Genomic DNA, 14265 nt, shown 5'->3' with positions numbered 1-14265 from the left:
TAACAACAGAAACACTGAGACCACTAAAATACAGAGTCTCTACAAATCACTAAGAGGCAAACAACACAATAGAAAAATTAGCAAAGGATGTATTATATATACATATTATACAAAAGATTATTACACAGGTAGTCCCCAGAAGAAATAATACAAATGGTTCATATAAAGGTTTTTAAATTTTTCAACCTCAATAGTGTTCAGGAAAACGTAACATTTTATCATTTTTCATTTTGAATAATAACTACTAATAGATTTCTAATTTTTTTCTAATTCTTTAAAGCAATAAGAATGCACACCCCCTAGAAACAAAACTTCTAATATTTATAATCTTTATAACGTTTGATTTTTTTGAGCAAACTTTTTGCATTTATTGGGAAAATACGTTATATATTTTTATTTTTAATAAAGAGGAACATTTGAATGAATTTTATGAAATTATGAGCTTTCTAGTATTTCAATTTATATTACACTTTAGTTTTAGGTTATCAGGAACATTCAATTGGTTTAAACTGAATTTTGAGAATTCTGTGCCATGATTTTTGCTTGTTACCACAAAATTAATTTTTATACAAATTTCAGTTTGACAGAATTGCAAACATAACTCCTTTTACCTTTTGGTATCAAACAGACCCATAAGTCAATTTAATTCAGCCTAGCTTTCTGTGGAGCTGTTACGAAAGTAAAACAGTAAACTTAAACTGGAACTGGGGGTAGATTTTTCTCTAAACATGCATTTGCTGGTGGCATGTTTTTTTTTCCTCTTTTCCCATAACCATTACAAATGTATACGCAAAACACAGGAAATTACAATTTTCTAAGAATCACTCACTCAACTATCTTTTTCATAGGAAACAAGGCAAGAAAAGGCCACCCATTTCATATAAATTACTCCACTGCATGTAACAAGGGTGTTTTACATGATGCTTAAGATCTCTTTTAAACTACATGAATGTGAAAACTGGCCTGGTTAATAGCATGTTTATCATACCTCCGAAAGAAGCGATTTTATCAGAGCCAAACATAACACAAAGTTGACGTTTTCTTTGCAACAACTTTACATTTTTTGCTTGCAATATTCTGAGGGGCTATTTCCATTGCTTCCATGTTGCTTGCTGATTGGGGAGAAAAAATTCCGTGCACAAATGGAATTTTAAAAAAATATGTAAGCAGATGTGAATGTGTGTCAGACAAATGGAGATTTCCAGCATCTCAGTGCTTGCTTCTAACAGCTTGGAAGTATAACCACAGGCCCAGTGTCATTTGAGTTCTGATGAAAATTCATTTGAATTCACATATAATCCATTTCCCTACTCATAGGCCCTGAAGGATGATGATGCTGAAACTGGATTGACTGATGGGGAAGAAAAAGAAGAACCCAAAGAAGAGGAGAAATTGGGAAAACTTCAATATTCACTGGATTATGATTTCCAGAATAACCAGGTCTGAGGGGGAAAGTGTCTTGTAATTCCATTATGTTTTCTGAAATTACCAACTAGAAATTGAAACAAGATACTTCTTAAAACATTTGGTTTGCTACGAGGGGAAAATGCAATTATCAAAGCTATTGATGAAATAATTTCTAAGTACAGGCGGTCCCCTACTTGCTAATTTAACTTCTGGGAATTAGAATCCACAGTGTTCAGCCGATTACATCTACTTATGGCACTTACAGCAGGCAGGCGGAATACAAATTAACTTGAAGCCATCAGTCTGATTCTGAGAGCTCCCAATCATAGATCCCTCAGGCTGAGCTACAACAATCTTCCTTGGAATTCATGGATTTAGCTCCAAACAGGGCAAGGGACCTTCGACTTAGACCACCAATTAAGCCAAAGTCTTCAAACAAAAATTAACCATTTGATGAGGAATCAAAGATTAAAAAATTGACTTTCCATGAATTTCAATGGCAAGAATGCCTTATATAATACGATACTGGCTAAACCTCCTAGCACAAATGAGTTAACAGCTCTAGAAAAGTAGAAAGACCATCAACTTGATTTCTAGTGCCTTTGCATGCCGCCCTGCTTCCGGAAAAGTGACAAGGAACTAAAGGTTGTATCGAAACAGTCCTTCCTGCTTTAAAAGCTGTGAAGTGCCACCTAGATGAATGGTAATACTAGCTAGCTTTTATTAACTGCCTGTTATAATGGTAGCTCAAAGATAAATGTTAAAAAAAAATCTCTACCTAAAAAGACCTTCTAGGATCCATGACTTTGATGAAGATGTCTCTTTACCTTCTGAACTGTTCAAGAAATTTAAAAGCTAGATAAGAATTAGCTGAGTTAGAGATCAGGCTCTTAAAAATCTATAAGACACAGTTCTTTTCCAACTAGGAGAGCTTTAAATCTCTCCAGTTTGATCAGTTCACTGACCTTTCGGGGTGGGGAAGAACTTGATAGATGTAAATACAGTTACTACCTAATGCAGCATGTGTTAATTATGTCTAGTTTGATGAGGAATAAACAATAAATAAATCAAACACCAATACTCAGCTTTGGTGACTTACGTCCAAAGTCAGTAATACTGTGAGCTCTCAACAATGGCAGAAATTCTGGACTTTATTTAGGAATTGACTGTTCAAATAATGTCTTCACTTTTTGAAGTGTCCAGAGGGTTCCTCAAAAAGAACATATTGAAACGTACCACCATATAATAAATAATTGTATTTAATTAGCTTCATTATAGCCCTGGCTCATTATTTTATAATACATTGCAGAAAACTGCATGTTGGTTACAGATACAAGCTAATAGGTATGGATTTATACAGAATTATAGGTATACCATTTCTAGTTAATTAAATAGGGCATTTGAGGTCATTTTTATTGCTTCTACCAAAATTTGATCATTAGGGATTGGCTGAGAGCAAAACTGCCTATTATTTATATATTCTAGAGAAGGTCAAGGTCAACTTACATTATCTTAACACAAAACATCTTTTCCAGAAATATAACCTGCCTTTATATATGTAGCCAACAGTTTTCTACTAATTTATTCTACTTTCATATTTTCCAGTAGAAATCTAGTGGATCTCATCTTGGTTAGTCATAATTTTGAAACTTCTATGTTGGCTTTGAGTACTCTAAGTATCACTTTATAAGGTAGTACTTTTAAGAATAGAGCACTGAATTTTTTTTACTCAAATATAATTCGAATGCATTTATTCTTCCTTTTCTAGCAAACCCATTTTAGAAGGTATTTCATTCAGAGGATCTAGGGTATTCTACCTGATAAATTGTTTTAATAGTATGCATTTATTTTTCCAAACGTTCTCTGCTAATCTGATTTATAAAATGATTCCTATGAGTCATGGAAGATAAAGTCTGAGGAATTTCGTAGATAAGGCTGTAATCAAATATACACACCTGCTTACCAAAACTAAAAGATAATCCTGAAAGTCATCTAAGAACCTTTCATGGTGGAGAGAAATGTGATACTTATCTCTCAAGCAGAAATCAGAGGGGGGTTGGGAGAAGTAATTCCACCTCTATCAACAAGATACCCCCAAATCTTTAAAGTACAGATGATCAAGTTTGAAAGAGTTTAGGCTATATCACTAGTGCTTTCCCTGCCCCAAAGAAAAAGTATTACAAAAAGTGAGAAGAGAATATAATCTTGCTTATTCACATTGCTATCCAAAGGCAAATTCCAAATATCAACTTGGCAAACCAAGACACAAACTGTTTGCTTTACTAATCATGTCTTTATAAGCTGATGTCTATTTTAACCATTCTTTGCCCATCTGTCTACGTTTTGTATACCTACAATCCAGCATTCTTATTGCTACCGTTGTATGATGAAGTCACAAAGATATTGAAGCATTAACATGGAAACAACAATCTTTAAGGGTATTGGTCTAGGTCAAAAATTGAGTCAACTAGCCAAAGTGCACTTATGCACCTGGTGGGTCCATTTTGTAGAAAGTGGATGTGACTTTTTCAAGGAGGTGACTTGCTTTTCCACTCTATTGGTGAAAAAGGTACAGACTCAAAATTTCAGACCCTGATGTGAACAGCTATGATGTGACTGCATTTTCTGAAGAGTACATACCTTGAATAACAATAAGGGAGTCTGCTTTTGTTTCCCGTATGGATCTAAACCAGTCTGTTGACACAGCATGTCTGATGGCAGGGCATCAGAATAGTCTGCTCACACCTTCTGTTTCCTTTGCAAAAACATTATCAGTGCCAGCCAATACCCGCATTCATAATAAGAGATAGGAATGTATCACTGAGAAAACCAGACGTGAAGAAATGCAGAGATTTCTGCTGTATTTGAAAAATATCAGAAACTTAGTCACTTAGCATTAAAAACAATAACTGTAATCTCCCCTTCCTTTATATGAAGCTAAAATTATATTTCTTTGACCCCATGTCCTATATTTAACACAGAATTTAATATCCAATAATCATTTTACTCTAAGTTAAAACAAGAAGGAACCAGCACACAAGTAAAGGTCAAATACGATAGAAATTGAAAATCTTATTTTTATCTCAAAAAGCCACCAAATTCTAAGAAAATTTCTATTTAGCTGCTCTGAGGCTTTGGTTCAAAATAAGAATTTCCCACTTTATAATTACAAGCTTGTGATTGTTTAACAATTTCTTTCCACTTACAAATCATGCCCTGGAAAGAAAAATAATGCACAAGGGCTTTTAGCAACTGGAAAGTTATTTGATTGCAACCCTTTTGCAAATATGAATTCCATATTTAACTGTAATCAGCAACCTTTTAAAAGCCTCTTTTGTGTTTAAAACCAGGCTTCCTAGAGCCTGCATCTGTCATAATTGGGTTTCTGAAGTCTATGTAGCTCACTTCATTTGCCTTCTGTGTTCAGATTCAGAAGAGAATAAAAGTTTATTAAAAGCAAAGAACAAAAGGGAAAAAATCACAATATGCAGTAGTGTGAACACATCAATCTTTTCCAACATGTCCACCAATGCCAGTGTTTGCTGTATCCTGCCTCTCATTTCAGCTGCTGGTAGGAATCATCCAGGCTGCTGAGCTGCCCGCCTTAGACATGGGGGGCACATCTGATCCCTATGTGAAGGTATTTCTGCTACCAGATAAAAAGAAGAAATTTGAGACAAAAGTCCACCGAAAGACCCTTAATCCTGTCTTCAACGAGCAATTTACTTTCAAGGTAATTTTTTTTTTGTACTTACTAATGAACTTGTCTTCTGTTGTTCTAGATAACAGACTGATCTCATCCTGACACATATAGAGACCACTTGTTCAGAGACTCACAAATGATTCTATTCAGAATATTTAAGATTCTTATCTTCAATGTTATGAGGACTCTATATTGCATTAAAATTTGGTCCAAATAGGATTCAGCTCAGCTATTTCAGAAAAAAATATGAACTGGGATAGAACTAGGATATCATTCGTATCTAAAAAGCGAGTTCAGCTTCAACTGTGTCTGTGGACCTGAACGTTTCCCCCTCTCTAAAATAAAGCCAAAAAAATTGCAAACTTTTTCCAGGTTTCCAAGTTCCTGAAAATAAATCACGACCACAGAATAAAGTAAGCTATGCAACATTATTTAAATGGTACAATGAGGTGTTACTCTCGTTGCAAAATTTTTTGTGTATGGGGGCAATTTGAGTATTCTAAAACATTCTGCTTAACCCACCAATAAAAAGCATATGAACCTATTATTTTTTTCCATCTCTAGCATTTTCCCCCTTACTCTTGGCTCTTCCCTGGTGTTCTTCATCTTGTTGAGACACCTCAATTAAAAAGCAGTAACAAAGAGGAATTCTGGCCACATAATAACCCAGCAGGAAAAGGTGCTTGGCAGGTCTCAGGCATCTCTGCATATAGTTCTCATCCTGAAGTCATGCATAAAAACAGTCTTTTGGTAGATATGTTTAACACGTGAGGGACTTCCCTGGTGGTGCAGTGTTGAAGAATCTGCCTGCTAATGCAGGGGACATGGGTTCAAGCCCTAGTCCAGGAAGATCCTACATGCATAGCAACGAAGACCCAACTCAGCCAAAAATAAATAAATAAATTTACAAAAAAAAAAAAAAAAAAACACGTGAAATTTTGTGAAATGCATTACTTAAAACAATACATGTCTGTGAATATGCCAGGGGGCAGATTCAGAATCACCTGTCTACCAGTCAGCCTTAGCGATAGCACGCACCTGACATTAGCAAACATCCTGATATGAAATAAATGGATGAAACTGAGGGCATGAGTCATTCTCAGGAACCTTGTTTCCAATTTTGTAAAAGAGCGGTATCTTTCTATTCACTCTAAAATCTGAGTTTTTAAGACAAAAAAAAAAAGCCCTCATGTACTGTCAGCAACTCTGTTTAAAATCTATACTTTTCTAAACCCAGATAGTTAATGTAGAGTAGCAGTAAAAACCAGCTTATGAAGAACTAATCATTAGGGTCAATATACCACAGGACATACAGTGAAAACAAAACAAAAAAATATTGCAAAAGGTAATTACAATCCTTCTATTTGACTATGTACTGATCTTAATTTAGGTCAGTAGTTTCTAACCACAATTTAGTCAGCACATTCTTAAATTATCTGAAATACTGTGGGGCTTTGTTTTTGGTTTGAGTTATCTATATGTTATTTCTTTTAAAAAAGTGTATTGCTAATAATTTTTAGTACTGTCTATAACTTCAAGAATTATAATCATTGAGATTTTGAAATTGCCTATAAAATTTAATAGGTTCCATTTTACTTCAGGAGTGTTGATCACATAAATCAATCCAAAGTACAATATATTTTGATAGATTTGAGAAATATACCACCGTTTCTAGAGAACTAGTTAATTTTTCCTTGTAGGCCTTGTAGATTATGCATCTTAAATGCCAATAGGCTGTATGATACAGGAATGGAAACAAAACAGTTTAAAGAGGATTGGCTTTAAAATTGAGTTCATATCCACTGAACATGAACTTGACATGCCCCAAATGAAATGCTCCTTCTTTTCTCCACAACAAACTACCATTTGAAAGAGCTACTCATCATTCAAACAGTAAATATTTATTAAGTGCCTACTGTGTACCAGCACTGTGCTAAATGCTTTACATGTATTCATTTGGCCTCAACCAGCCCCTGTGAAATAGACACTGTTATCATCACTTTTTGATGGATGAAAAAGCTGAGGTTTATTTACTTGTCCCAGGGCCATCAGCTGGAAACAGGGGGACCCCAGGCCCAGACCTGTCTGACCTTAAGCTCAAGTTTTTGACTAATGTCATTTCAGTACAATCACCAAAAAATCTAGAGAGATTTCAGAAATAAGATGAAACTTTTAAGAGTTCATCCCTACTGTAAAATTCCTTATTTCTTCCTTTCAAAATTGGCTCTTTGGAAGGGTTTATTTTTTCATTCTAAAGTGGAAAATGTGTTGTGCCTAGTTTTTAATCATAGTATTTTAATCCGATTCCAAATAGATGACAAATGATATAAAATAAAAACTCTTTGGAAAAACCAAAATTTCTTGTATATATTGCAGTCAAATATTCTTCCTTCTCCTTTCCTTCTTAATATACAGAGTTAATTGAGAAATGTTTGCTGGAGCATAACACAACTATTTACACTGATAAAATAATAGCAAGTGTCTGAAAACTGATCAAACCTTCAATACAAGTCTAAACAATTTCTTAATTAGGCATTTCTTCCCAGTTACTGAAGTGTAGCTTACTTGGATTGCCCTGCTTTCTCTGAATATTAAAAATGTCACTAATAAATATCCCAACCCATAGCATCTGTCCCAGTTATATTTGAACAGCTGGAGAATTCATCAGTTCTTGGCCTTTTGCCACTGTTCATCCTAAACAGTGTCGTACCTAAGAATGAACTTCAAGATCTAGATTATAGTGCATCTCTGATATTCAAAACAGTAATTTTCTAGTCAGCTCCTGTCAATCAGTAAATTATTTTAAGAAATAGGTGAGGCACCTTGTGAATTTCATGCCAGTCCTTGCAGACTCCTAGCATGCCTGTTCATATATCACTGCTCCATTAAACTATGACATCCAAATAGCCTGAAAGAGCGGGAACTCTCCTCAATACTCTGTAATGGCCTATATGGGAAAAGAATCTAAAAGCAGAGTGCGGGGCTTTCCTGGTGGCGCAGTGGTTAAGAATCCACCTGCCAATGCAGGGGACATGGGTTCGAGTCCTGGTCCGGGAAGATCCCACATGCAGCAGAGCAACTAAGCCCGTGTGCCACAACTACTGAGCCTGTGTGCCACAACTACCGAAGCCCGCGCGCCTAGAGCCCGTGCTCCGCAACAAGAGAAGCCACCGCAATGAGAAGCCCACACACCGCAACGAAGAGTAGCCCCTGCTCACCACAACTAAAAGAAAGCCCGTGCGCAGCAACGAGGACCCAACGCAGCCAAAAATAAAATAAATAAATTTATTTTAAATAAAGAGTGGACATATGTATATGTATAACTTATTCACTTTGCTGTACACCTGAAACTAACACAACATTGTAAATCAACTATACTCCAATAAAAATTTTTTTTTAAATGAAAGAGTTAATAGAACTTTTGAAACAACTTATCTACCCCTGAGTAAGTTGCACCCTGACAGTATAACTTATCATAAAAATAACAACAAAATATTCTACAAGAAAAACTTATTTATATAGTCAAGTGCAATTGGCTTGGTTTATTCTTATATTAATCTTGAAGTGTTTCTAGCATGACTAATAGTATGAGCTGTTATTAATAATATTAACAGCTTCTAGAACTTCGGGATAAAGTGATAAATCACTATGGTAAGTCCTCATTTTCTCCCAAGTAATTTAAGCCCCAAGCAGTTAGTTAAATGATTCAATTTAAGAGGAAAAAAACCCAAAAGCACAAGTATCTCCCTGTTCTGTTTATCCATCATAAATATTAAAATTAAAGACTATAAACATGTTTTAAGCATTTTTTAAGCATTTTTTGTGACCAGATATTTTGTCCTCATCTTTTTATTTAGGTGCCGTATTCGGAATTGGGTGGCAAAACTCTGGTGATGGCTGTCTATGATTTTGATCGTTTCTCCAAGCATGACATCATTGGGGAATTTAAAGTCCCCATGAATACAGTGGATTTCGGTCACGTAACTGAGGAGTGGCGTGATCTGCAAAGTGCAGAGAAGGAAGAGGTAAGAAAAACATTAGCATTTCTAATATGACAAGCTGTACTCGCCAGTTGCTACTCTCATACTAACCTATTGAGAGGTGCTGGGGTGACGTGAGTGATGTGGCCCTCCAGCTGCTGACAGCTGGCAAAATAGGGTCAGGGGATTGCATAACCTCGTAAAAAAGTGTACTGATTTTCTGGGTCTTATTTGAAAGAAAACAAAGATTTGTTCAGGTCTACCGATAATTCCCCGGGGTTGGGGGGACAGAAAGACACACACCATTTCTAAAAGCTTAGAAAATATTACATACACACACACACACACACACACAAACATCTGCTTCTTTAAAAGGACAGTGAAAAGTCATCTTATCCTTTGTATTTTTCCACAAAGATTTTATGTTTTCCACATAGATTATATAGCTATTAAATAGAAATGAAATGGCACTTTTTCCTTGATTATTTCTGCATATTACAGACAGTTCATTGTTTCTCCTAAAGATATCAGAGCACAATGGGTAAAACATCAAATAAAATTCACAAAGGCAGATATTAAATCCACTTTTTAAATGACTCACATTTTTACAGTATTCTTCACATTGTTTTGCCCCATTTTAATAGGTTAGCCCAGGATTTTTCTGTGATTTTAAAAAAGGGAATTTCAGTATCCTTAGTGCATTTAAACTGCATAATAATCAATTCTATTTGATTATGCTATGCCAGCCTGACACTAGTGCTTTTCTGAGCCAGTGTCTCAACAGGCCAATACCAGAAAAGCAAACAACTCTTAGCTTCTCTGAATTCCTAAAGCAACTCCTTTTCCAGCCATTTTTTTGTTCCTAACATGGGTTTATAATTACCCAAGGGATTGCCAACAGCCTTTGTCATTTAGGATCACTAGACGCCTTGGATTCTGTAAGGTGTGTGACACTTTGGGGCCACCAGGGAAATCAGAAAGTAACCCAAGCCTTCAGAGAAACTCAGCCAAGAGCATCACCTGGGAATCCTTTCAACCTAAGGTTTTCTGTGACCATTATTATTATTAAGTGAGGTTTTAGAACAGGTTTATTTATTACTATACTGAAATTGAATTTTATTAGTGCTCTAAAATTATTACTTGGTTGTAAAAAAAAAAAAAAAGAGTCAAAATTATTTGAGTTAAGCTCTGCTTTTTCTTTGAAAGGAAAAAGTTTAGTCAAAATTAGATTCTTGGATATTGAAATATATTTACCGCCCCTGTGGATAGAACCACCCAAGGATAATATGGAGTTTTTAAGTTTTACAACTTTTTAAAGTAGTTCTTCCCTATGAGTAGACCAATATCTATATTAAAATGCAACATCTGTGTGAAAAACATTTAATCCTTTAATCATAATGTTGCTAGTCAAACAAAATGAGCAATTTTGTTTAAGATTTTTGTTTTGCTTTCCTCTAAAGTGTTAAATCTTGTTTTTAATGTCATAATGAGTGAAAGATACCAAAGAAAGTGAGAAAAAGGAATTCAGCTTTGGAATCTAGAAACAGATTTGGAATCTAGAAACTGAACCACTAGTCATTAATAGTCTGTTCAAGGAGAGACTTGGATTTAAACGGGTTAAATACAGCCCACTAGGATCTAACCCCAGGGTTTTGATAGCATAGGGTAGGCTTTGTTGTTGAAAGTTAAAAAATATAAAAGTCATAAGATGATGAAGCAATTATGTAAGTTAAAGGATTATGTGTTATCTTAGTGAGCAATTAAATATGCAAGAAATTGGGGAGAAACTGGAAAGGAGCCTTATCTAAAAGTTACTAAGCACATGTTTGAAACACAGGGGGTGTTGAAGAGAGAAATTAGGCCAGAAGAGCTTCAACAAGCACATAACTCCCATTGTTAGATTCAGCCCCTGGAGAAAACCTCTCTGCTGAAGTTTCCATTCTGACTTGACGACGTTTTTATGACTAACGCAATCCAAGTCCCCTTACTAGTAGTTTAGGTTCACTTGCCTTTTTTTTTTTTTTTTTTAATGTTGTATGACTGATGACCCACTCTCCTTCCACCTCCCAGCAGATGAAGATGGAATCTGACAGCTAAACCTTTCTCTTCCTTTTGTCTCTTTAAAACAGAAGTCCTTTGAGTTTCGAGAGATGGTTACTCATAAAACCATTGTCTTAATTTTCCCCCTTTTCAGGTTAAGGCCTCAAACATCATCCTTTATAATCAGTATATACAGTTCTTCCATTCGCAAAAGGCTTCTAACATGTATAGCCTCAGGCTACCTGGTGAATTTTTAAGATTTTCTTCATTTTAATCATTCAAGAATATTTATGTCATCCATAAGTCAAACCTGAAGCCAACCTCCAGACATTTGGAATAATCCATTCATTTAATATTTTCACTTAATTACTTCAAATGTTATGATCAATAGCTATGACTCCATTTCCTTTTTTAATGAATTTTATTTATGATCATTGCAGCAATTGTATCAGTCCTGTACCCCAGCATCAAGTACATCTTCAAAGCATTTAGACCCTTTTTATTTTAGCATTTGTTCCTAATTTTTCATCCCTATGCCTTCCACTACTACTTTTTAATCCTTAAAAACAGCATAAAATACCACCAGAATGCAACTGGATCCCTTTTTTTTTTAAGGAGTCTGTCTTATAACTTGACCAGTACTATTTTGTCTCCATTAGAAAATGTCCATCACCTCTGCTTTGTGTAGAATTCGTTAAAGAGTGATTTTTAAATGAGATTCTGTAATCTAGTACAAATGGAAAAAAACCTGATTGCTGAATTAAAACAAGTTGGGACATAATTTAATTAGGGCCCAAGCAGAAGGGAAGAGAAACTACTTTAGTGCCTTAATAGAAAATCAATTTTGCAAGAAAATTTCACATTTTTAAGCTTAGTTAGAAAAACATTTAATTCACAGAAAAGCATTTGGAGAATACATATTCAATCAAAAATCCAAAGTTTTTTTAAGCTTATGATAAGTAACTTGATATTCCTTTGGAATGCGTTCAAGTCATTATTCCTTATGGCATCTCTTTTGTCCAAGGATCATGAAAGAACTGATGCTGTTTCTAAGTATACTTAGCAGTCAGATGGCAGCTCATGCCCTCCAAGAATCTCCACACAACAAATTAGTGCCCTGAATGAAATCCTTATAAAAGGTTAAGTGCAGGAACTTTAATATGGAAACCAGTAAGAATCTTCCTTGTCACTCACAAACTATCACATTAGAGAAATGCAACAAAGACACTCATTTTGACCCACAGCATTCCAGGAAGGTATACTTATTTTTACTTGTTCATTGTCTGTCTTCCCCACTGGACTGTAGGCAGCGTTATCTATTGTTCCCAACTGTGAAACCAAGTTTAATCACAGAGGCAAGCACACAGTAGGTGTAAAAAAATATTTTTGAATTAATGAATGGGGCAGAGTTGCTTATTATACATGAGAGATGCTTCAAAACTTCCATTTTAAAGTTCATGTTATAGTAATTGTGTTCTTATTTTACAAATGAAGTCTAAAGTATTCTGAAAAACTGTCAATAAAATATCTTAGCACCAAACAATGAAAGTGATTTAGTACCCTTTTGTCTTTTTGGTCTTTTTATATCAAAGGGAGGCAGTATAGATGCTTAGCAAAATCATTCTAGTTGCTTTTGTTGATGGTCATGAAAATGATGAGTTTCTCTCACTAATTTTTTTGGGGGAGGTGAGGGGTAAAGGCTTATCCAGGATCTCTTTCCTCTCTATAAACCTTTTTATCCTGTTTCCATGATGCACGGAGAGCTTGTGGCTCAGCTTAATTTAACTTTTATTTAAAGTTAAGATTTAGTTAAAGCTCTGATTTGAGTCTCTGCTGGCAGCATGGAAATTTACCCAGAGGGAAATGGGAAAGAATCAGTTCCCAGGAGAAGTCCAAGAATATGAACAAAATCTAAGTTTATTGTATCTAGAATATTTGTTGCTAGTCAGATATATAATATAATAGATATAAAACAATTCAATATTATATTAAGACCATGATATATTTTAGTGTACTGAGTATCTATGTGTCCATTTTGTGGTACGTGCAACGTAATAGTTTCCCTTTAAACTAAGTAGAGTTGCATTTGATTTCTTCATATGTCTTTGGCCATAGCTGTGGTTTACTTGCATCTGAGTTTGGTCAGAATTTCAATCACCAATTATAGCTGTATTGCTATGCATAGTAAGTATTGTCGGCTTCATGGTGTGGTTTCTAAAAACGTCATAGGAAAGAACAAATAACTGGAAATATCCTTCTAGCGTGTAGGACTGTGATTTGATTGCCTTTCTAGTTAAAAAGGCTTTTCAGGCACAAATGGATGAAAACAAATTCTCACTTCACTGAGATTCTAAATGAAAATTTGGTATCATTTGTCTGCTAAAATAAAAACGTGAGAATTGTGAGCTTCAGTTTTATTGGGGACTTAACTGAGGACTATAGCCCCAGAGACAGCCTCTCAGATAGCTCCAAGGAACTCTCAGGAGGACATAAGGGGGGAGGTTAGTATATATGTGATCTTGGCAAAGGGGTTTGGCAATCAAACGCGCATCTCTATAGAGGGTTGCTACTAGCCATGAGGAAAAGATATCTCGGTTAATGATTTTAGTGCTTTAAAGTATGGGAAGATGCAAGAAAATGTGGGTTCATAAGATTTTCTCCCGAAAATATCTAACTATCTGAAAGCCTTGTTCTGCCAGTTTTCCCAGAGCACAGAGTGCCCCATTCCTGATCTCCACCCTGAGCTCCTTTCAGGGTATGTTAAAGGTCAGCAACTCCAGTAGCTGACTCAATCCTTGTAGAACCAGACAGCAAGTGACATTCTTTAGTTGGCCCTTTTTTTTTTTTTTTTTACTGTAAATTCCCTAGAAAAAATAAATTTAGACTCTGAAGAATTAAGTGGAGGGAGAGACCCTGGACATTTTCAAAATGCCCTTTGACGACCTTCCATGGTTCCCCCATTATCATACCTTAACCTACTGCATTACCCTCCCCTTCACAGCTGTCATCGCCCAGAGGCCTGGATTTCCAGCCCAGCTCCCTCGTTTCCAAAATTCATCTTATTAAAAGTTTACCTTAACTTCTCTACTTAAGTTATAAACACCAATAATAATAAAAGCTACTATTTACTGAGAA

The 14265-nt window shown here is 35.3% G+C and overlaps 1 protein-coding gene and 1 long non-coding RNA gene across 10 annotated transcripts in view; one reads left to right on the top strand and one right to left on the bottom strand.

Annotated features, from left to right (window-relative positions):
• Nucleotides 1-14265, top strand: part of SYT1 (synaptotagmin 1) — a 1216262-nt gene that overhangs the window by 1069014 nt on the left and 132983 nt on the right. For all 9 annotated transcript variants that reach the window (XM_061204233.1, XM_061204230.1, XM_061204232.1 and 6 more), the window contains 3 exons: nucleotides 1318-1440; nucleotides 4973-5140; nucleotides 8968-9135. In XM_061204233.1, the coding sequence (XP_061060216.1) occupies nucleotides 1318-1440; nucleotides 4973-5140; nucleotides 8968-9135 (459 nt within the window). The remainder of the gene's footprint in view (nucleotides 1-1317; nucleotides 1441-4972; nucleotides 5141-8967; nucleotides 9136-14265) is intronic.
• The window catches only part of LOC133100321 (uncharacterized), a 268666-nt gene that overhangs the window by 164076 nt on the left and 90325 nt on the right, over nucleotides 1-14265 (bottom strand). The window lies entirely within an intron of this gene.

Source organism: Eubalaena glacialis, chromosome 11, assembly GCF_028564815.1.
Source record: "Eubalaena glacialis isolate mEubGla1 chromosome 11, mEubGla1.1.hap2.+ XY, whole genome shotgun sequence".
In the NCBI taxonomy this organism is placed as follows: Eukaryota; Metazoa; Chordata; class Mammalia; order Artiodactyla; family Balaenidae; genus Eubalaena; species Eubalaena glacialis.
This window is presented reverse-complemented; position numbering and strand designations above follow the sequence as displayed.